The following is a 21364-nucleotide window of genomic DNA, read 5'->3' as shown; positions in this document are numbered from 1 at the left end:
TTAGACATGAGTGAGCGTCGCAGCAAGGAGCTTCGCCGTCTGCCCTCGACGAGCTGGGGTCGACCGAACCCTGCGGACGGACCTCCTCTTCCGCTCGCATGCTCAGGTTGCTGCGGCGCTGCGCTCTATTCTCGCTCTCCCTTACACTCTCGCTCGCAGTCGGGCGTGCTCGCGAGTCCTGCGTGATCGTGTATCGAGACCTGCGCTGCAAGATGGCCCAAAAAAAATCGACTCGCTGTCCCTCGTGCTCCTCCCTCGGCGGCCCGTCGGCCACGCCGACAAACCGGCCGAGCGGTCCGAAAAAGAATTAGGCCAGTGCGGGCGCCTGAATCTTGGGGTGCGTCTTGCGGTACTCGAGCGACGTGGCGATCCAGCCGGCCATGTCAACCTCGCGCTTGTCGTCGTCGCGCAGCCACTCCGAGTCCTGCAGCGAGAAAGAGCAGAGGGTCAGGATCGATCCGCCGCGCCAGAGAGAGGAGGACAGGGAGAGGGGAGAGGAGGACGCACGAGGAGCTGCTGATAGGTCGGCCGGCGGGCGGCGTCCTTCTGCAGGCACGACTCGACAAACGCGTGTGCGGCGTCCGAGTACGAGTCGGGCAGCGTCGGCGCCTCGCCGTGCACGATGGCCGTGAGCTGGGCGAACACGTTCGAGTACGTCTCGGGCGGGTACGGGTAGTGCCCGACGGCCGTCTCGATGACGGTCAGGCCGAGGGACCAGACGTCCGAGGCGGCGCTGTACGAGATGACGGCGCCCTGCGACTCGCCCTTGATGCGCTCGGGCTGCGGAAGGGCAGAAGCCGAGTCAGTAAGTGCCCGAGAAAGAAAGGACGGTGAGGCTCGAGGCTCGAGCGAGCGAGGTGGTGGCCTCCCTCGACCGCGCTCAAAAAGAGAGAGACCAGGACGCACCGCCATGTAGCTCTGGCAACCGATGTTCGTCTTGGCGAGTGAGCGATCTAGTTGACCCGACACGCCAAAGTCGCAGAGCCGAACCTGCCCGGCCGTGTTGAGGAGCACGTTGGTCGGCTTGACGTCTGGCGAACGAGTAGAGACGTCGCCTCGCTGTCAGTCTCGCGTGCAGTAACAGGACAAGAGGAGAGAGAGAGGGGGGGGCGCACCTCGATGCATGATGCGGAGCTCGTCCTTGAGGAACTTGAGGCCGGCGACGATGCTCTTTGTGATGCGCGCGAGCACGAGCTCGGGGACGTCGCAGCCCGCGAAGAAGTCGAGCGAACCGGCGTTCATGAACTGCATGCAGAGGTAGACGCACGACTATGAGGGAGAGACAGAGAGTCAGCCCGGCAAGAGGGGAAGGCGAGGGGGGGCGGAAAGGAGGAGGGGACGCACCTCGACGAAGAAGGCGCCGTAGAACTCGATGATCCACGGGCTGACGGCACGATGCAGGATGTCGAGCTCGGTGACGATCGTCTTGAGCTTCGAGTCGTCGAGCTCGAGGCGGATCTCCTTGAGGGCCATCTCGACGCCGGTCGGCCGATGCAGGACCTTCTGCACCGTGCCGTAGTTGCCCTTGCCGAGCTCCTCGAACAGCTCAAAGTCGTCCATCTTGATCTTGAACGACGCGCCCGAGCTAAAGTCGACGCCGTCGGCGTGCAGGACGGCCTTCTGCGCAAAGTTGAGCCGGCCCGACGGGTCGCTGCGGACGAGGGAGCGGGTCAGTTCTCTGGCTCGTCCGGACACGCCACAGTCGAAGGCGACGGGAAGTGAGAGAGGAGACGAGCGACGCACACAATCTTGCGGAAGTTGGAGAACGGCGTGCCTCCCTGCTGCCCGGGTGACCTCGCCGCGCCGTTCGTCGGGCTCCTCGGCCCGCCCGAGTCTCCTCCCACGCCCGACGACGACGAACCCGCGTCGCCCGACCCAGGGAGGCGCATCCCGACGCCCCTCCTCGCCGCCATGCCCGTCTTGGGCGCCGGCGACGCCGCCGGGCTTGCGCCGGACGCTGAGGCGTCGGCGCCCGCGCCGCCGCCCATCTGGCTCAGGGTGAGCCCTGCGCCGGGACCGCGACGCCGTGCGGCCATGCCCGTAGGCGGGCGCGCGCCGCCGCCCGAGACGGGGCCGGCGCTCGCTCCGGGTCGCGCACCGGGCGCTGCGGCGGCGGCGGCCGGGTTGGCGCCTGCGGGAGGGCGAGGCGGCGGACGGTGGGCCGGCGGGATGCCCGACGAGGAAGAGGAGGCCGAGGCGGCGGCGGTCGAAGTGCGAAGGGACGGGAGCGGGTTGCTGCCCGAGCCAGAGTTGCGCGACGTCATCTGCGGCGGGTAGGGTCAAGATTAGGACCGTTCTGCCGCGACGGGGGACGAGGGGAGACGGGGGACGCACGGCAGCCATCTTTGCTGCCAAGGACGGGGGCATCTTGAGCGGGCCTGCCGAGCCTGGGACGGCGCCGCGGACGCCGGCCTTGAGGGCGCCGCCTGCGCCCGGTGCGGGCGGCCTGCGCGGCGGTGCGCCGGACGATGCTGGTGGGGCGGATGCGCGCGGGTACAAGGGCGGAGGTTGGGCGGCCGAGGAAGTCGAGGGCGAGGCCGACGCGGTGGTGGGAGGAACCGGGGGCGACATTGGCGACGACGCGCTCGGGGTGGCCGTCGACGGGGGAGCCGAGGGCGAGTGGACAGGTTGTGCGACTGCTGGCTCGCCCTGCCTCGCCGAGGGCGATGCGAGCGGGCTGGACCCGCCGCGAGCGGCCTCGTGCGCCTCGGTCAGCGACCGGGGTGCGGCCGCGTCGAGCGACAGCGACGAGACCTGGTCGCGGGTGGCCTCGAGGGCGGCGTCGGGGCTGGGTGGTGCTGGTGCAGGCTGCTGGTGGTCGCTGTCGGCCATGGCGTCGGGGCTGGCGAGAGGTGGAGGCGAGGGCGACGACGTCGACTTGTTCGAGTGCAGGGACGACGTGGCCGACGTCGAGCCGTGCGAGGCTGGCGGGGACGGGTAGACGATCGAGTCGGTGGACGAGTACGAGCTGAGCGAGTCGAGCGAGTCGGTAGACGACGAGGACGAGGCGGACGCGGTCGAGGCCAAGAGCGACGCGGGGCGAAGGCGACGAGGCGACGTCGAGGGCTCGGACGTGTGCTCGCTCTGCATCGAGTGTGTGGGTGGGTCGTATGTGCAGCAAAGGACGGGCTTGCGCTCTGCCCCTGCGCGCCCTCGTCGTCGCTCCCTCGCAGCTTGCTCTCGCTGTCCCTCGCACTCCTCGGCCGCCGCCGCGGATCTTCACGCGAGCGGATCTTGATCTGGGCTGCATCGATCCATACTCAGATACACCAACGCCAGTACTCGCCTGGCAGTACTCGCTGCGTTACCTTGTACACTGCACCACGGGGCGGACGAGAGCGGCGGTCGCGAGCGAGTTGATTGGCTAGCGCTCATTTTCCCCCTGGCGAGCAACCGCTTTGCTCTCTCGCGTGCAGCTCGCGGTGTGAGGGCACAGGGAGCGCATAGCCTGTAGAATGCTCTTTGCAAGTAGCTGCGCTTGTCACCCAGTCCAACAGAGGGCGGGCAGCCAAGGGACCTGCATCGCCTCGTCGCGCCGTGTCGAGCTCCTCGCTTCGTCACACCGCCTCTCCCTGCTGGAGAGCGCACCTGCGCCATGCCCGGCTCGCCCTTTCGCCGTCGCCCAGCAGCCACGCGCACATACGGCTCGTCCCGCCCCTCGGCCGCCGCACCTGCCCTCGCCTCGGACGCCGTCTCGCTCAACCCGCGGCGCACCTCGGCCCACGCGCCCAAGAGCGCCCACGCCGACCTCGACGACAGCAGCACCAGCAGCAGCGACGACGACGACGCTGTCGCAGCCAGCCTCGGCGCGAGGACGAGTCGCCCTCCTCCCTCCCCCGCACCCGCACCCGCACCCGCACCCGCACCACCACCCGTCGCACCTCACGCCGACGGCAAGCGCCCAGCGGCGAGCACGCAGGGCGGCGCGGCATCGGGCGACGGCGAGCTCGAGCTGGTCGCAGCGGCGCGCCCCGCCCGCAAGACGCGCTCGCTCGGTGCGGCCGCAGCACGGCTCGAGGACGCACCCGGCGCAGGCGGCAGGGTCGTGTGGGACGAGACGGCCGCACTCGCGGTCAAGCCTGCGCCGAGGCGCAGGGCGAGCGCGCGACTGGCGGCGGGCGCCGACGCAGTGGGCGACGCCGTCGAGGCCAGCGCCGTCTCGCCCGCCAAGCGGCGCAGCCTCGCTCCTGTCGCCGCCGATGATGCGCCCGACGACTCGAGCTTGCCTGTCCAAGCGCGCGCGCCGCCCAAGAAGCGCGCCCGCCTCTCGGCGCCGCTCCCCTCGCGTGCGAGGGCCGCCGGGCGGGAGCTCGAGGAGGACGTTCCCGCGCCGCTCGACTACGTTCCGCTCGCCGAGCGCCTCAAGCGTGCCACCCTCGACAACCCTACACCTTCAGCCGGCGACAATGCCCCACCGGTGCGCCGCACTCGCTCCACCTCGCGAGCCGTCGGCACCGCATCCCCTCCTCCTCCTGCGGCGGCTCCCGCCCTTGCGCCCGGCCCGACACCTGCCGCTCCTCCTCGACCCTCGTCACCTCTTCGTCGCACTTCGGCTGCCGCCGCCGTTCCTCGAGCCGCCCCTCCGCTGCGCCACACGGCCTCGTCCACTTCTCGCCCGTCTGCTCCCGCACCTGCCGCCGGTTCCTCCAAGCCTGTCGCCAAGCAGAAGCCGCCGCCGCTCGCGCAGCCGAATGCACGCCCGCCGAGCCCGGCCAAGGACCTGAGCGCCATCTTCTCGCGCTTCGCACCCGTCGTCGCCGACAAAGGCGGCGCCGAAGCAGGCGAGGCGGGCGCAGCGGCGGCGCGAACGGCGGGCACGATGAAGCCGCGCATGATGCTCAAGCGGAGCGCAACGACGGGCAGCGCGGCAGACGGCGGTGCGGCCGGCGACAAGGGCCCGGGAGCCGCAGCGACCGACGACGAGGACGACTTCGCCGCATGCGCGCCTGCCTCGCCGACGCGCCGCACCCTCGACCGCATGCACTCGAACCCGACGCTTCCCTCGTCGCCGCTCGCGTCGCCCGCACGCGTCGCCGCCCTCGGCGGCTCGCTGTCGTTCCCGACCCTCGGCTCGCCGTCGCGCACCGGCGGCGCGTCCCCAAACCCGTTCTCGCGCGAGTCGAGTCCGTCGCCTGCCCGCACTGCCGCGGCATCGGCATCATCGGCCGTCGCCGCCGCGAGGGCAGGCGCGGTCCCGGCGCTCGGGTCGGCGTACCGCCCACTCGCGTTCGCGCCGCCCGCGAGCACGGCTTTCGCCTCGGCGGCGGGTCCGACGCGCACCTACGCCGGCGGTGCGCGCACCGTGCGGCGCGACGTCGACGAGGAGGCCCTGTTCGCGGCGCCGGCGGCCCACCCGTCGTCGTCGGCCGCCTCGTCCTCTGCCTCGACCTCGACGTCGGCCCTGCCCAAGCTCCCGCCGGCGCTCTCGGGGCGCACTCGCCCCGCAGGCGCTCCCGCCGCGGCGCCGCAGCAGGACCTGACGACGCTGCGCGCGCTGTGGGGCATCGACGCCGAGGATGCGCTCGCCGACTCGGAGGAGGCCGACTCGCAGGACCGAGGCTCGCGCGTCGTGGGCGGCGGCCTGCTGCGCAAGCAGGGCGAGGGCAAGAGGTGGATGGACGAGATGGGCTGGTGCCTCGAGGGCTTGCGCGACGGCGAGAGAAGTGCTGCGAGGGCGAGGTGCGTCCCTCTCTCTCTTCCTTCTCGCGCCCCACCTCCTGGAGGTTCTGACCTCTCTCGACCACTCAGTGCCCTCGACCTCCTCAACAAGCTCCTCTCGCGCGACTGGCTCCGCCGCCTCAAGTCATCGGGTCAAGCCGAGACCGTCTACCTCGCGTTCCGCCTCGCCTCGTCTACCTCGCCCTCCTTCTCAGCCTCGAGCAACGCCGACCAACCCGGTCCCGACCGCGTTCTCGACACGGCGTTCGCCGTCCTCCTCGCCCTCCTGATGCGCGACCAGCGCATGGCCGAGCCCCTGTGCCGCCTGCGCGCGGCCGACGTCGCCCGCGAGGCGGCCAAACGGCGCGCGCCGCAGGGCGACGACGACGGCGGCGAGGGCCCGTCGCAGGTGCACACGTCGGGCGTGGCGCAGAGCGACGGCGACATCCAGCTCCGCAGCGAGGCGAGCGCAGGTTGGTGGTCGTCGTCGCCGCGCAAGGCGGGCCGAGTGGGAGGAGGAGCCGAGGACGATGGCGTGGACGAGGACCGGTGCGACCTCCTCGAGGTGCTGCGCGATCTCGGCGAGCGCGAGTGGGTGGGCGAGGAGATTGGGACGGCGACGAGAGAGGACGAGGCGGGAGGAGCGGCGAGGGCCAAGGGCAAGAAGGCGCTTCGAGGAGATGCGCGACATGTACGTCCGTGTGTCACTCTCTCATGAGTCGGTCCCTCCTGACGCCTCCTCCCTGCAGCTGCAGTCCCTGCGCGACATCATCGACTCGGCCGACCTCTTCCCGTCGAGCGACGACCCGACCATCCTTTCTTCGCCTGTCACGCTCCAAGCTCTCGTCCTCGCCGCCACGCGCTCGATCACGTCGTTCGCTCCACGCGCCATCTTCCAGCCGCAGCACATGGTGTGCGAGTCGGGCGTGTTCGGCCAGGTCGTGCAGGTGTTCGTCGACGAGTGCGCCGGGATTGAGGACCGGGTCACCAAGTACGAGAAGGGCCTCGTGAGTCGTCGTCCCTCTCCTCGTCCTCGTCATCTCGAGTGTTCGTCCTGACGTATCTCGTCGTCGTGCAGGACCTCTTGCCGCCACCCGTCGAGTCGGCGGCGGTCGGATCCATCATCTCGCTCTCGTCCCTCTCGACCTGCCTGTCGATCTTTGAGGCGACCTCGCTCGCGACCCCCTACGCGTTCCATCTCATCTCGTCGCCAAACGTCCTGCCGCACCTCGCGTCCGCCCTCGAGGACCTCACCCTCTTCACCTTTCTCCTCGCTCTCGATCCGCCCGCCTCGACCGACTCGCCCGCCGACCCGACCCGCGTCGACGCCCTCGGCGCGCTCACTGCGGTGCTCGGCATCCTCTTTGGCCTCACGACCGAGAGCGCCTGGGGCGTCCCGCTCGTCGCCGACGGCGGCAAGCTCGTGCGCACGCTCGTGCGCGTCATCCTCGGCTGCAGGCGCGCCGGGGCCGCTCGGCAGCAGTCGAGCGCCGACACGACGCAGCTCGTCCGCTCGGCTACGAGGAGTGCGAGCGCGATGGCGGCGACGACGAGCGAGGGCGACGTCGACATGACGATGGAGGACGAGGAGGAGGACGACGACGAGCCCGCCGGCGACCAGGCCGTGTGGGACATCCTCTCGCTCGCGCTCGGCGTCCTCGCCAACCTTGCTGAATCGGCCGACGAGGACCTGCGCGAGCGCGTCCGAGAACTGCGTGCGTCTCGATTATTCCCCTCTTCCCCACTCGCGTGCCGTCGACCTGACTCTGTGTCTCTCCCTTTACATGCAGTCCTCAGCTCTTCGTGCTACACCAACCGCAAGTGTGCGCGCGAGTGCCAGTGCGCGCTCGTCGGCGAGGCCGAGCCGTCGTCCGCCCTCGAGATCCTCGCCCGTCTCGCGCTCGATCCGCTCGCCGACTCGCCAAACTCGGTGAGCCTCTCTCTTCTCTTTCTCTCGCGCCACTCTCGAGCATGCGACTGACTCTGGATGCCGCACACAGGTGTACCACCACTCGATCACGGGCTTCCTGCGCCTCCTTCTCGGCCTCCTCGTCCTCGACTCGCCGCAGAACGAGGAGATCGTCCTCGCCGCCCTCTCGCACTCGGCCTCGGCAATAGCGCCCATCCTCGACGCGCTCGAGGAGCTCGCCTCACTGCACGACGACCAACGGCGCGCACAAGACGAGCTGGCGCTCCCGGCGCCGGGCGACAAGGACGATGACGACCTCGCCGCCGAGTCGCAGCGCACCGAGGTCGACGAGACGCAGCTTGACGAGAACGACGTGAGCATGGACGAGGTCGGGGTCGCGAGGAACGAGGAGAGCGAGGGGGAGGGCTTGCCGAAGCGCATGAGGGAGCTCGTGCAGCGGTTGCGGAGGCGGATCTCGTAGTCGAGCCGGGAGAAATACAGCTTGGTCTGCTCGATGCACTTCTCTACTTCGATCTCGTCTACAGCGCAAAGTGGGTCCATCGCCCGTCGAGCATCGTCCCTCGCACGTCCATGTTGCGCAGCTCCTCGGCGCTCACCGTGAGCGGGTCCTTGGCGATGACGATCAAGTCGGCGCGGTCGCCGACCTCGAGGCGCGCTTTGCCGCTCGACGTGCACGCCGTCCAGGCCTGCAGCGGTGAGATGGCCTGCTCGGGGTGCCACGGCGGGAGATGCCCTTGACCGCGGCCCGAGCGAGAGATGGCGACCGCCATGGCGTCCCAGCTGCGGGCGAGCGAATGACGAGAGTCAGTCTCCCTGCTTTATCGGCTTCTGAAAGAGTGCGAGAAGAGGACGCACGGATCGACGGGTGCGACAGGCGCGTCCGAGCCGAGCTTGAGCGTTGCGCCGGCGTCGACGAGTGCCTTAAACGGGAACGCGCGCCCGGTCCTGCCGGGCCAGAACTGCTCGGCGAGCTCGCGGTCGTCGGCCATGTGCGTCGGCTGAATGCTGGCGACGAGGTCGAGGCGCGCAAAGAGGGGCAGGTCCGACAGGGCGAGGAGCTGGGCATGCTCGATCGTCGAGCCGGGGAGGGCTGACGGGTCGAGCTTGGCGAACGCCTGCAGGACGAGCTCGTTGGCGCGGTCGCCGATGGCGTGCACGGCGAGCGTCATGCCGCCTCGCGTCGCCGTCTGCATGCCGTCAAGGAGCGCCTCGGGCTCGTACTCGAAATGGCCTTTGCCGCCGGACTCGCCCGGGTACGGGTCGTGGCAGCACGCCGTGCGGCTCCCGAGCGAGCCGTCGGTGATCCACTTGGACGGGCCGACCGTGACGAGGCCGTCCGTGTCGGGCAGGACGTCGCCCGTGCGGTACCCGGCGGCGAGGGCCGGGCCGAGATGGATCCAGTACATGCCGCAGCGCACGCGCAGCTGGTTGATGCCCTTGTCACGCACTCGACGCTGCCACGCGGCGATGTTGAAGTCCATCTCGAGGTCGAGGATCTCGGTGATGCCCTGGGCGCTGTTTCGAGGAGGAAAGGTCAGTCTCGGCTTGAGTCGACGCGAAGCGAGAGAGGAATAGAGAGAGAGGGGGACGCACGCCGTCTTGCGCGCCGTGTCTGCGACAGCTGCGTCCTTGACGTCCTCGGGCACCTCGTTGATGATGGTCCACGCGCGGAAGCAGTCGGCCTCCTCGAGGACGCCGTCGTGACCTTCTGGCTCGATGCCGAGCTTGACGAGCGCCTTCGAGTTGGCGCACAGCGAGTGGAACCCGGCAAAGAAGATGGCGAGTGGGCGCACGTCCTCGAGGCGGTCGAGCGCGAGCCGGTTCATGTCGGCGAGGTCGGGCCACTCGCCGACGCGCATGCGCTGACCGACGATGAACAGGTGCGGGTTCGGCTGGCGCTCGCGCGCTCCGGGTAGCCATGCACGCATGCGCTCGAGGACCTCGGCGGCCGAGGTGGCCGTGTACAGGTCGACGCGCTGCTGGGAGAGGGACCACGAGGCGAAGTGGGTGTGGTGATCGGCGAGGGAAGGGGCGACGAAGGACGCTCCTGTGTGCAGGGCACGCGATTAGCTCTGTAGGCCGTGCTGCACAGTCGAATAGGTGGAAGGGGGGCGCACCTGCGAGGTCGAGCTCCTCATCAGCTCCCTCCTCCGAACCTCCCTCCTCCTGGATCGCCGAGACGACGCCGTCGCGCACGAGCACCGTGTACTCGCAGTCTTGAGGGTACCCGACGAGGTGGGCCCGGCGGAAGAGCGTCGAGCGAGCCATGGAGAGCGCAGAGCGAAGAGCGAGGAGGACGAGCTCCGTCGGCGTGCGGGGGCGAGTGGGGGGAGCCACAGCGAGCTTGGCGACCGTCGTCGACGCCGTCGAGAAGCCGCATTTCCTCCCGCTGCAGTCACAACGACGACGACAGCGCACCGTACGAGAGAGAGCGCAAGGAGCGGGTGCCGGTTCGAAGCAGGCTCGCGTGAGAAAGGAGGTCCGACCGCCCAGCGAGCAGCGCCAGCGTCTTCTTCTCGTCGTTGCAGGGCCCCCTAGCTACGCTCGGATGTGCAGACGCTGAAGCTAAACCCGACGAGTCGACCTCCACGCTCGAACGGCAGAGCGAGGCGTCGTTCCTCCTCGCATGCCCTCGCTCGAACCTGCGAGCGACGCAAACCGTCTGCTCGTCGCGCCTCTCTCGCCGAGGTCTCGCTCTCGCGGCAGAGCTGGTCGTCGACGAGACGAGGGAATCCACTTCCTGCGCATGGTCGACGAGGAACTGCTTGACAGGAGGAGTGGACGAGGACAGCTGGTAGTGCGCCTGAGCAGCTTGACGGCCTGAGCGCTTTCGTCGTCCATAGCTGACCCTCGCTGTCGTCGTGAACCTCAGGCAGAGCGACAAGCGAGCGTAGCTGGATCGCTGCGCGGCCCCGAATCGTCGCGACCGGATGGCGCAACGACGAAACGACGACGCACAGTCCGTCGCGACCAGCCTGCAGACGCTGCTCGGCTACGTCGCTGATAGCGCTCGCAGAGACTCGAGCCAGAGACGCGCGAGCTCGGTCGGTAGCTGCGCCGCTGCAGCGACCCGCAGGGAAAGCGGCCTGAGAGCGGAAGAGCAGGTCTGCGAGACGGTGACGCGGCGCAGCACGAGCCCAGCCGAGCGGTGGCAGCAGACGAGCCTGCAGCTGCTGCAGCTCAAGATGCGAGCAGCGAGTGCTTGAGCGCAGAGGTCGACAGGGAGAGGGAAGAGGAGGAAAGCGAGAGCGGGTCGCGGTTACGAGGCGATCTCGCAGGCGGCAAAAGTCGGTCACGGGACCGGGGCTTGTTCGACCGGTGGGCAGAAAAAAGTACGGCAATCCGCGGGGAGGCGATCTCGACTCGTGGGCGGGCCAAGGAGCAGGTCACGAGCCAATCCTCGCCTCGTCGACTCTCTCTCCCTCTCGCACTTGCACCACCCTGCCGAGCTTGCCATCACCGAGCCATGCAGACCATCAACAACGCCTTTGTCGCCCTCGGCCTCGCGCCCGCCGCCGACGCCGCGCCCGCCTCGTCCGGCACCGTCCACGTCTCGAGTGAGGACGCCATCCACCTCGAGGAGGAGTACAGCGCGCACAAGTGCGTCCCCCTTGTCCTCTCTCTCTCTCATTCTGGCAGGCAGGCGCACGCGGTGGAAGCAGCGACGAGGACGAGCGGCGCCCGCTGTTCATCGCGGCGGATCCGCGTGGGCAGCGACGGTGGCTTCAGCCCGCCAGGATCGCGCACGGGCGAGCGCTCAGAGGGTGCTTGGCCAGCCTGACGGGCAGCGGCCACACCTGCGCAGCGAGCGCGTGCTGGCGGGCGGCAATCAGTTGTCGGTGGGATCAGATTGAGCGACAAGGACCCCCGCCCTCGAGCGCCAGCTCGTGCGCAACTGGGCTAACCTTTCCTCGTTCCCCTGCGCGCAGCTACCACCCGTTGCCGGTCGTCTTTGAGCGCGCCGAGGGCGCGCTCGTGTGGGACCCCGAGGTGCGTTCCTCCTGTTCTCGTATCGGCCACATCGCCAAAACCTGACCCTTTCCCTCGTGCGACCGCAGGGCAACGAGTACATCGACTGCCTGAGCGCCTACAGCGCCGTCAACCAGGGCCACTGCCACCCGCACATCGTCAAGGCGCTCGTCGAGCAGGCCAACAAGCTCACCCTCAGCTCGCGCGCGTTCCACACGTCGTCCCTCGGCCCCTTCTCCAAGTACCTCACCGAGGTGAGCTCCTTCTCTCCATTCTAGGGGAGGTGAAGCGCTCGCACAGCAGGCGCTCCCTCTGTCCGAGGAGCAGCTGTTCGAAAGCTCACCCATTCTTCCTCCCTCCCCTTCTTCCGCAGCTCACCGGCTTCGAGATGGCGCTCATGATGAACACGGGCGCCGAGGCGGTCGAGACGGCCATCAAGGTGGCGCGCAAGTGGGCCTACAAGGTCAAGGGCGTCGAGAAGGACAAGGCCATCGTCCTGTCGGCTGCCGACAACTTCCACGGTCGCACGTGCGTCCCTCTTTCGCCCTCTTCTGTGACCCCACCTGTCACGAGAGCTGACCCCTTCGGCCGTCGCTCGCAGCATCGGCATCATCTCGATGTCGACCGACCCCGACTCGACCACCGGCTTCGGCCCGTTCGTGCCCTCGGTCGGCCCGCAGTGCCCCGTCAAGGGCGAGGCCGGCCGCATCCCGTACAACGACGTCGCGGCGCTCGAACGCGCCCTTGACGCGCACGGCAAGGACGTCGCCGCGTTCCTCGTCGAGCCGATCCAGGGCGAGGCCGGGTACGTCGTCCTCCTTCTCGAATTCGACGATCTCGAGCCGTACAAGGTCCTGACTCTTTGTCTTTCCTCCGTGCAGCATCGTCGTCCCTGACGAGGACTACCTCGAGAAGGTCCAGGCGCTGTGCCGCAAGCACAACGTCCTCCTCATCTGCGACGAGGTCCAGACTGTGCGCCCGGCTCTCCCTCTCGATCTCTTCCGTGCACTCCACCCTGACACTCGACTCTCCTGTAGGGTCTCGCGCGCACGGGCAAGCTCCTCTGCTTCCAGCACAACCCGAACGTCAAGCCCGACATGGTCCTCCTCGGCAAGGCGCTTTCGGGCGGCATCTACCCGGTCTCGGCCGTCCTCTCGCGCAAGGACGTCCTCCTCACCATCCTCCCCGGCGAGCACGGCTCGACCTACGGCGGCGTACGTCCTCTTTTCTCCTCTCCTTTCCCTCGCCCACCTGCCGTTCCTCGAGAATTAACGTCGATTTCTCTCTTTCGCAGAACCCGCTCGCCTGCGCCGTCGCCAAGGCCGCTCTCGAGGTCATCGTCTCGGAGGACCTCTCTGCGCGTGCCCAGTCGATGGGCGACAAGATGCGCGCCGGCCTGCGCGCCCTGCAGAGCGTTGGCCCGGACGGCGGCTGGATCTCGGAGGTGCGCGGCAAGGGCCTCCTCAACGCTATCGTCATCGACCAGGCCAAGAGCAAGCGTGGCAGGTCGGCGTGGGACCTGTGCCTCATCATGAAGAGCAAGGGCGTCCTCGCCAAGCCGACGCACGTCAACATGTGCGTCCCTCGCTCGCCTTTTCCTCCCTTTCTCTCTCTCTCGGCCCGACTGACCGGCCTTTCTCTTGCAGCATCCGCCTCGCGCCGCCTTTGATCATCACGGACGCCCAGCTCGAGACGATCCTCGCCCGCATCAAGGAGTCGCTCGAGGTCCTCGACGAGGTGCGTCCCTTCTTCCTTGTTGGCTCTCAAATTTAGACCTCTCACTGACTTTTGCTCTCGTCCAACAGCTCGAGACGATCCCTGGCGCCGACGACCACCACAAGGCGTCGGACGAGCCGCAGATCGACCTCTAAATGGTCGCACCCGTCCAGCTTCATCTTCCCGTTTCTGTCTCTCGTTCTCCCAGTTCGCGCCTCGTACCCGTCGTTATAAAGCACGCACACCTCGCAGAGATTGCACTTCAGTACCCCTCCTTGTAACACACTCGTCGCTCGGCCCTGCCTGGTCTCGCTCGAGAGAAAGAGAGAAAGACAGGCTCGAGCGCTCGAGCCCTCGTCTCAACGTCCGCGCCCTCGTCGAGCTAGCCGACGCCGACGCCCTTGTACGTGAACCTGCGACGCTCGGGCTTGTCAGCGAATGCTCTTGCAGCGACCTGGCGAGCGAGAGAGAGAGCGCAGAGGACGAACCGGTCGTCGCGCTCGCCCGTGAGGGTCCACGACACGTCCTTGACGACGTCCTTCTTGTCGTCGGTCGTCGAGCCGAATAGGTCGGCGAACGAGTCGTAGATGACGTCGATCGAGGCTGGCGTCAGGACCCAGCTGTTGCGAGGAAGGAAAAACGTGGGTCAGGTGGAGGAGACGGGCGAGGCGAGGAGGAGCGGAACGTGCGACGCACGCATCGTCGAACGCGTCGGCAATCATGAGCTTTGTCGTCGTACCCGTCTTGGGCGAGTACACGTCTGCCCACAGGCCGCAGAAGCCCGTCTTGGCGGCCTGAGCGTGGCCGGCAAAGGACGAGAGCATCGTCTTGAGCGAGGGCGCAAAGCCGGGTACCGAGTCGTCGTCTGTGGGAGAGATGCGGCGCAGTTTATCAGACCGAGGGACTGGCGTGCGACGAGGACGTTGCGAGAGAGGAGGAGGAAGGAGGGGAGAAACGAGCGTCGAAGCCGACGCACAGGGGAACTCGCACCACGATCGCCCTGTTCCTCGCAGGCCGTCAATATCGTCGCCGAGTAGATGAAGAGAAGAAGAGAGCGCACCGTTCGTGCTGTCCTTCGACGAGTCGGTGTGGTACCACGACGCGATTCCGCCCGTGTTGTTGCCGAGGAAGCTGCTGATGCCCAGGGCTTTGAGAGCGTTCTCGCCGTCGAAATTGTCGTCGACATCGCTCGAAGAAGACGCCGGGGCTGAAAAGGAAGCCGTCGGCGAGGAAGAGGAAGTGCCAGACGATGCGCCAGGAGAAGATTCGACGACGCTCGAACCTCCTGTGACCGAGGTGACCGCCGTCGCCGTGCTCGACGGACGAGTAGTTGGTGGCTGCGTCGACACGACGGCGGTGGTCGTAGCGAAACCGCTCGAGAAGGCGCCAGGCTTGAGAAGGACGCACGCCGCCGCAACCGCTGCGACGAGGCAAACGACAACGACTGCGTGCGTGACTCGCCAGGTCAGCCTCGATAGGTCCACAGAAGGATCAGAAGGACGCACAGACGACGAGCATGCCTGTACCCTCGTGCTGAACGGCTTGCGAACCCAACGAAGCCACTTGAGAAGGCCGTCGTCGTCGCTCGTGCTCCTCGTCGCTCGAGCTCGAGTCGCTGTCCTCCTCGTTCTGCGCCACGAGGGTGTCAAGAGGTGCTCTTCGAGCAGAGAGAGATGACGAGAAGCTCACCCGTCGAGCCTTGCGCAGCGAGCGGTAGAGCATCGCGAGAAGGCGAAGTGGAACAAGCGGAACGAGCGCAGCCGAAAGCGGAGCAAAGCGTGGCTTCGACCGGCTCTCCACAGCACGCTTGCTCTCGGTGACGGACGGTAGCAGCTCCGCGGACCGTCCGCGGTTCGCCGGGACTGGCCGCCGGCTCTGCCGCCGCACGAGCTGCGCACGAGCCTCGTCTCGTCGAGCTCGTCGCCTCGTCGCAGCTTCCACTCAAGAAGCGCTGGCGACTCGCCGAGACAGAGACAAGCAGGGTTAAGTGATCGCAATGCAACTAGACTCAATACACCTCGCCACCGCCACGCTCGACCTCGCCCTCGCCCTCGCCCTCGGGCGGCACCTGAGGCGCGAAGCCCTCGAGCCCTCGGCTGCGCAGCCACGCCGCAAAGTCCCACACCTCGAGCGGGATGAGGGGCCGTGCGTCGACGACGGGCTCTGAACGCCGCGAAGGAGCGGCGGACGAGCCTGCGGTTGAGCAACGGCGCTGGTGCGCCGCGACGTCTCGGCCCGAGGCGCCGTCGTCCTCGTCGTCGCGCCGCCGTTTGACGGCAGACGTGACCGTGCGTGTCGACGCAGGCGGCACGGCGTCGTGCTTGGCGGGCTGTGCGTCGAGATCGGCGGCGGTTTGGGCGCGAGCAGGGGAAGGTGCGGCTGCTGGCGGCGCGACGGCCGGCTTCGAGAGCGGCTGCTGCTGCGGCTGAGCAGCAACGAGGGGAGCGAAGTCGGCGGGCGCTGGCGGTGGGTAGGGCGGACTGGCCGGGCGGACGAGAGGAAGGGCGACCATCGGCGCGAGGGGGAGCTGAGGCGGCCTCGGCGGTGGGAACCGGCTGGCGAGGACGGCGGCAGTCGCGTCGCTGGGACGATGAGGAGGAAGAGGATGCTGCTCGCCGATCGCTCGAGGCTGCGACGACGGCTGCTGAGGGCGCTCGGGCCTCGGCGGCGGGGCGGGCGAGCTCGCATCCCGCATGACGACGTCCTCGTCGACTGCGCCGTCGGGCCCGCTCGCCTGTGACCGGATAGAGAGGGCAGGCGAGGATTGGCGAGGTGGTGGTGGCGGCGGCGATGGTGCTGACGGCGGCGGCGAGTCGCGACGAGTAGAAACAGGCAGAGACGGCGGCGCCGGAGCGGTTGTCGTCGCCCTTGCCGTCGCCGCCTCGCGCTGCCCGCGCTCGACCTTGCGCTCGGCCTGCGAGCTCGGCCCGCTCGACTCGCGGCGCGCCTCGCGCGCGCGCAAAGCCGCCTCGCCGTCCTTCTTCTCGCCCGGTCGCGCCTCGCGCGCTGCCGCCGGTCCTGCGCTCCCTCGAGCAGCTCCCCTCCCTCGCGGCGACACTCGTCCACTCGCGTCCGCCGCACGCACGCTCGCGAGCGCCGCACTCGCCGCCGCGCCGCCGCCGCCGACGTTGGCGAGCTGCACGGCGAGCAGCCGCAGGCGCTCCTGCTTGCGCTTGTGCGCGGCGTCTTGTTCTGCGCTGCTCAGCACGCGCTGCGGCTGCGTCTGGGGCTGCGGCTGCGAGCCGGTCGGCGACCGCCCCTGCGCCTGGGCTCGTGCGCGCGAGCGCGCCTCGTGATCGAGCAAGGCGCGGTTCGACTCGAGCACGGCGGCCGACGACGTCGAGGTCGAGCCGGTGGACGTCCTCGCACGCTTGCGCGCCGACGACGACACGAGGAGCGACTCGGCGGCGGTCCAGTCGAGGGCGACAGGGGTGGCGCTTGGTGCTGCTGTCGCGGGCGATCCGAGGGGCGCCCGCGTCGAGGGCGAGGGCGACGCCGCCGCCGCAGGTGCGAGTGAGGCGGACGTGGTGCGCTTGCGCGCCGAGGACGACAGGAGCGACGAGGCAGCGGTCCAGTCGAGCGAGACCGGGGCGGTGCCGGCAACGGGTGCGGGCGCGTCGTCGCGGGCCCTCGCCCCGCTCGCGCTCGGCTGTACGGGCGCAGGCGGCACATTCTGCGCCTCGCTGTTGCGCCGCACGCCGCCCGCTTTGGCCGACTTGGCCGTCGTCGAGGCGGCTCGACGGTCGAGGAGCGCCTTTGCGCTCGCCCAGTCGAGGCGGACGGGCGTACCGTCGGCGGGCCAGGACGGGCGCAAGCGCGTAGGCTCGTGCGCGAGAGCGACGGGAGGTGCGGCGGGTGCGGCGGACGAGGAGGAGGAAGAGGTCGAGGCGGTGGGGAAGAGGGGAGGGTTGCGGACGGGTGCGGGTGCGGGTGCGGGACGCGTGCGCCGTGCGGGATCAGGCGGAAGCTGCGAGATGGGGAGAGTGTGAGGGTGAGGCGGGTCCGAGACACGAGAGAGAGAGAAGACGAGGGCGCACATCTGCTGCGTATGCCACCTCGGGAGCGCCCTTCTCTGCCCCAGCCTGCCAACCGAGTGCCGCCTGCTCGACCTTGCGCACCCACATGGCCCTCTGCTTGTCGGACTCGGCCCTCGCGCCCTCGCCCGTGCCCTTGCCCTTGGCGCCGTCGTCGCGCGCGGCGTCGCGGAACGCAAAGCTCTCGGCAAAGTTGCCGTCGCCGGTCGAGTGGCGGTCGAAGCGCTCGAGGCGGAGGCACACGCGGGGCGACTTGCGCTGCTGGTGGCCGGCGGCGGTGGCGGCGAGGTGGCGCTTGGAAGGGGACGAGCGCGCGGGGACGAGGGGCGAGGCGAGGACGAAGCGCCAAGAGTGGGCGCGGAAGAGGCACTTGGTCGCGGACGAGGCGGTGAACTTGAACGACGTGGTGCTGTGCGCGTGTCAAGAGGGGCGAATCAGTCGACGAGTCGGCACGAGGCAAGGGCAGGGGGACGCACGAGTCGAAAGCGTCGACGAGCGAGGTCGGGATGCAGCAGTCGATCCAGCACTCGCCGTCGGTCACCTCGCACCACAAGAGGGTGTCGTCGGGATCGTGCGAGATGCCGGTGGCCTGCGCGCAGGTGGGAGGGAGGTGAGCGAGGTTGACGGGAGGAGAGACGAGGAGGAGAGGAGGAGGCAGGGAGGGACGGACGGTGACGAGCTGCAGGCGCTTTGTCTCGACGGTGGGCGTATCGGGAAGGGTGGCGCCGTGGAGGTTGCGGTGCGAGAGCCACTCTCTGGTGAGCCACGGGGTGAGGGCGCGGCTGGCCATGGTCGGGGATGAGGGCGGGAGCGAGGCGGGTGCCGGGTCGGGCTTGGGACAGGGTGCCGGCTGGTGCGGCGGCCCAGGGCAGGGTGCAGAGTGAGCTCGAGGCAGCAGCTGTGCGTCTAGACGAGCGTGGCGAGTGTACACGAACAGCGAGGGTCGACCGACGCGACTCGGCGTGGTTCCTCTCGCTCTCATCTCCCTCGACCACCACAGCCCCGACCTGCCCAAGAGACGCACCTCCCCAACGAGCACACCCAGGGATGCAGTTCCCAAAGGCCAAACGCTTCACCGACAAGCGTCAGTCGCCCCCCTCTCCCTCGTCCTCTCATCGCTCAACCCTCGCTCACTGTGTGTCCCCCTCGCGTGCAGCACCCGACTCGATCCCGCCACCAGGCGCCTACGACGTCCCCGTACACTCGCCACAGCCGACCTACAAACGCGCAGCCATGACGGACCGCGCATCCCGCTTCCCCGACCCGCTCTCCGACCACAACAAGCCCGGTCCGTCTCCCTCCCTCACCCTCGCTCCCCTCGTCCCCTTTGTCCAGCCCGACTCACCCGCCATGCCCACACAGACACCTTTGGCCTGTACGCCGACGACCCGCTCGCCACCGACAAGGAGAACGCCAGACCTCGCGTCCGCACCACCTCGTCCTCGCTCAACCCCGCCGACCGAGAGCGCCACAAGGCTCAGGTGCGTCCCCATCCAACCCGTCCTCACACTCTGTCCTCACTCCTGACGCTCGACCCCCCTGCCCGACCCGCAGCTCGAAGACCTGCGCGCCCGCATGACGGCCGCCCACGACAAGGAGACGGCCAAGCTGCGCGCAAAGCTCGACAAGCTCGACGAGGCGCGTCAAGAGCACCGCAAGGAGCGAGAAGAGCTGTACAAGGAGGCCGACCGGCTCAAGAGCGAGAACCGTACGTCCCGCTGTCCCCCCACGTCTTGTGCGGCTCGACCTCGCCGGCCATCGACGACTGACTCGTCCTCTCCCTCCCTCCCTCCCTCGCACTCTCGAATCGCACTACCAGGCCACCTCACGTCCAAGCTGTCGCGCTCGACGGCGCTGCAAGAAAAGTACGAGGCGACGCTGCCGTCGCTCCAGGCCAAGCTGTCGACCCTGACGACGCAGCACGCCGCGTCGTCGGCCAAGAAGGACGCCGACCTGTCGCAGCTGCGCATCACCCTCTCGCGCGCCGAGGCCGACACGGACGAGGCGCGGGCCCAGGCGCGCGCGTGGGAGGACCGCGCAAGGTTGGAGCAGCGCGCGCGCGACGACCAGGCGCTCGCGGCGGGTGAGCTCGCCGCCCGGCTCCGAGACGACGCGCGCATCGCTCGCGCCGACGACCTGTACGCCGAGCGGCGCCGGTGCGCGGCCCTCGAGCGCCGCATCGCCGACCGCGACGCCATCCTGGCGAGCGTCGCCGCGCACGCTCACGCGCTCGAGGAGCAGCTCGCGCTCGCGACTGCCGAGCGGCTCGAGGCCGAGTGGCGCGAGTGGCGCCTGCGCGACGCGTGGCGCGAGGACCGCGCGCTGCTCGTCGGGCCCGGGCGCGACGAGAAGGAGTGGCGCCAGCGTGCGAGGGCCGACGGGCGCGAGATGGATGGCCTGAGGGACGACGTCGCGCTCGGGGAGCGTGAGAGGGCCGACGAGCGCGAGTGGGACGCGGTCCGGGCCGAGTGGGAGCGCAGGCGGGACAAGGCGGCGAGGGAGGACAAGAAGCGGCTCGAGCGCGACTTGGAGGTCGTCGAGGGCGAGTGCGTCGACTCTTCTCCTCCTCGCCGTGAGCCGAAGCCGTGAACGAATGCCTGACACACACCTGCACGCCCGCAGGCTCGACCTCGCCGTCAACGACGAGATTCCCCGCCTCGAGGCGCTCCTCGCCGCGTCCGAGGCGTCCCTCTCGACGGCACGGTCCGACCTGTCGAACGCGACGGCGCAGCTCGCTCAGCTCGAAGCCGACCTCGTCGACCTCGAGACGCGGCGGCAGGACGACGCCGAGCGGTTCGAGGGCGAGCTCGAGGAGCAGCGCCGGTTGGTCGCCGACGCGAGGAGGGAGGCCGAGCGCGAGCGGGTCGAGAAGCGCAGGGTCGTCGGCATCTTGGCGCAGACGCGTGCGAGCGAGGGTGCGCTCAAGGACGAGGTCGACAGGTGCGTCCGCCGCTCTCTGCCTCTCCCCTCTCCCCTTCCCGACGACTGACCCTCTCCCCGCCCGCCCTTCCACAGCCTCGTGCAGCAGGTTGCGCAGCTCGACCCGCTCGTCGCCATCACGGCCGACCTCGAGCACAAGGTGGACCACCTCGAGCGCCTGTGCGCCCTGAGCGAGGCCGAGGCGCGCGACCTCGTCGCCCACAACTCGGAGCTCGCCGGGCACGCCAACTCGGGCCAGAAGATTCGCCACGTCGCCATGATCCGCGAGGAGCTCGCCGACACTCGACGGGTGCGTCCCTCTGTCTCTCTCTCCTCGTCGCGCTGGACCTGACGCTCTCGTCGCCGATCGCCCAGAAACACGCCGCAACGCAGTCGCAGCTCTCGACGGCGACGACGCGCATCAAGGCCCTCGAGCTGGAGCTCGACCTGTACCGCCCTGTCGGCGTCACTGCGACGCCGAGCTCGGTCGGGACCATGTCGGCGGCGCCAGGAGGGCGCACGAGGGTCGCGCGCCCGATGATGGCCGACGTCCTCGACGCCTCGGCTGCGGCACCCGTCGTTCGCGCTGCACCTCGGCCTCGCGCATCTGCGCCCGCCGCCGCCTCGGACGCGACGCCGACCCCGGCACCCGTCGCCGCCGCCGCCTCGGCACCACCGCCCCGACTCGTCGTCGTGCCCGCCCGCGACTCGCTCGCCGCCCCGCCGTTCACGACGACCTCGTCCTCGTCGTCGACACCGACGGTCCAGTTTGCGCGCTCGACGTCGGCGCTGCCGGCGCACCCGCACGAGCCGGCGAGCGCATGGTCGGTCGCGCCGGACGAGCCGCTCCTGCCCGCCGGGCTCGCGCGCTCGGCCGGGCCCGGTCCAGCGTCCAAGGCGGGCGCAGCTGTTCCCGTGCGGTCGGCAATGGCGGGCGGGCGAACGAGGAGGAAGAGCACGAGCGTCAAGATGCAGGGGACGATGAGCGTGTCGGAGCTGTTCTGAGCGGCGAGGACGAGCGGGTCTCTTGTGTTGGTCTCTGTCTCGACTGTGTGCGTCTGCATCTGTGCGCGTGTATGTTGCATCGAGCGAGAGCGAGCGTCGTCGGTCGTCAGTTGACGAGAGGAGCGAGCACGCG

At 69.3% G+C, this 21364-nt stretch overlaps 7 protein-coding genes across 7 annotated transcripts; 3 read left to right on the top strand and 4 right to left on the bottom strand.

The window, feature by feature from the left end:
* Positions 1–307: 307 nt before the first annotated feature.
* On the bottom strand, positions 308–1913 carry RHOBADRAFT_22069 (uncharacterized protein; the record flags this gene model as incomplete). Its single annotated transcript, XM_018412566.1, has 6 exons — positions 308–424; positions 508–780; positions 907–1031; positions 1116–1269; positions 1345–1651; positions 1744–1913. The coding sequence occupies 6 exons, from the start codon at positions 1911–1913 to the stop codon at positions 308–310; spliced, it is 1146 nt and encodes a 381-aa protein (XP_018271137.1).
* A 1682-nt stretch (positions 1914–3595) lies between these two features.
* RHOBADRAFT_53982 (uncharacterized protein) lies at positions 3596–8048 on the top strand (the record flags this gene model as incomplete). Its single annotated transcript, XM_018417092.1, has 6 exons — positions 3596–5679; positions 5749–6349; positions 6414–6665; positions 6737–7373; positions 7449–7588; positions 7659–8048. The coding sequence occupies 6 exons, from the start codon at positions 3596–3598 to the stop codon at positions 8046–8048; spliced, it is 4104 nt and encodes a 1367-aa protein (XP_018271136.1).
* Positions 8049–8060: 12 nt separating this feature from the next.
* RHOBADRAFT_53981 (uncharacterized protein) lies at positions 8061–9856 on the bottom strand (the record flags this gene model as incomplete). Its single annotated transcript, XM_018417091.1, has 4 exons — positions 8061–8368; positions 8444–9103; positions 9182–9635; positions 9706–9856. The coding sequence occupies 4 exons, from the start codon at positions 9854–9856 to the stop codon at positions 8107–8109; spliced, it is 1527 nt and encodes a 508-aa protein (XP_018271135.1). The 3' UTR covers positions 8061–8106.
* A 1198-nt stretch (positions 9857–11054) lies between these two features.
* RHOBADRAFT_53980 (uncharacterized protein) lies at positions 11055–13572 on the top strand (the record flags this gene model as incomplete). The annotated part of the gene is made up of 10 exons (XM_018417090.1): positions 11055–11188; positions 11518–11578; positions 11647–11811; positions 11931–12085; positions 12159–12362; positions 12439–12529; positions 12595–12771; positions 12852–13132; positions 13204–13294; positions 13363–13572. The coding sequence occupies 10 exons, from the start codon at positions 11055–11057 to the stop codon at positions 13426–13428; spliced, it is 1425 nt and encodes a 474-aa protein (XP_018271134.1). The 3' UTR covers positions 13429–13572.
* An 83-nt stretch (positions 13573–13655) lies between these two features.
* RHOBADRAFT_44600 (uncharacterized protein) lies at positions 13656–14791 on the bottom strand (the record flags this gene model as incomplete). Its single annotated transcript, XM_018414447.1, has 6 exons — positions 13656–13686; positions 13762–13893; positions 13970–14138; positions 14250–14273; positions 14334–14693; positions 14779–14791. The coding sequence occupies 6 exons, from the start codon at positions 14789–14791 to the stop codon at positions 13656–13658; spliced, it is 729 nt and encodes a 242-aa protein (XP_018271133.1).
* Positions 14765–18123, bottom strand: RHOBADRAFT_49816 (uncharacterized protein; the record flags this gene model as incomplete). Its single annotated transcript, XM_018415273.1, has 6 exons — positions 17978–18123; positions 17784–17896; positions 17311–17716; positions 15291–17240; positions 14963–15163; positions 14765–14902 (listed from the first exon to the last, which is right to left on the bottom strand). The coding sequence occupies exons 1-6, from the start codon at positions 18095–18097 to the stop codon at positions 14765–14767; spliced, it is 2928 nt and encodes a 975-aa protein (XP_018271132.1). The 5' UTR covers positions 18098–18123.
* A 231-nt stretch (positions 18124–18354) lies between these two features.
* Positions 18355–21231, top strand: RHOBADRAFT_44598 (uncharacterized protein; the record flags this gene model as incomplete). The annotated part of the gene is made up of 8 exons (XM_018414446.1): positions 18355–18391; positions 18464–18595; positions 18670–18788; positions 18862–19015; positions 19127–19853; positions 19930–20247; positions 20323–20536; positions 20602–21231. 8 exons carry the CDS (start codon positions 18355–18357, stop codon positions 21229–21231), a joined length of 2331 nt encoding a protein of 776 aa, XP_018271131.1.
* Positions 21232–21364: the final 133 nt, after the last annotated feature.

The sequence above is a fragment of the Rhodotorula graminis genome (genome assembly GCF_001329695.1).
Source record: "Rhodotorula graminis WP1 unplaced genomic scaffold RHOBAscaffold_7, whole genome shotgun sequence".
Classification (NCBI taxonomy): Eukaryota; Fungi; Basidiomycota; class Microbotryomycetes; order Sporidiobolales; family Sporidiobolaceae; genus Rhodotorula; species Rhodotorula graminis.
This window is presented reverse-complemented; position numbering and strand designations above follow the sequence as displayed.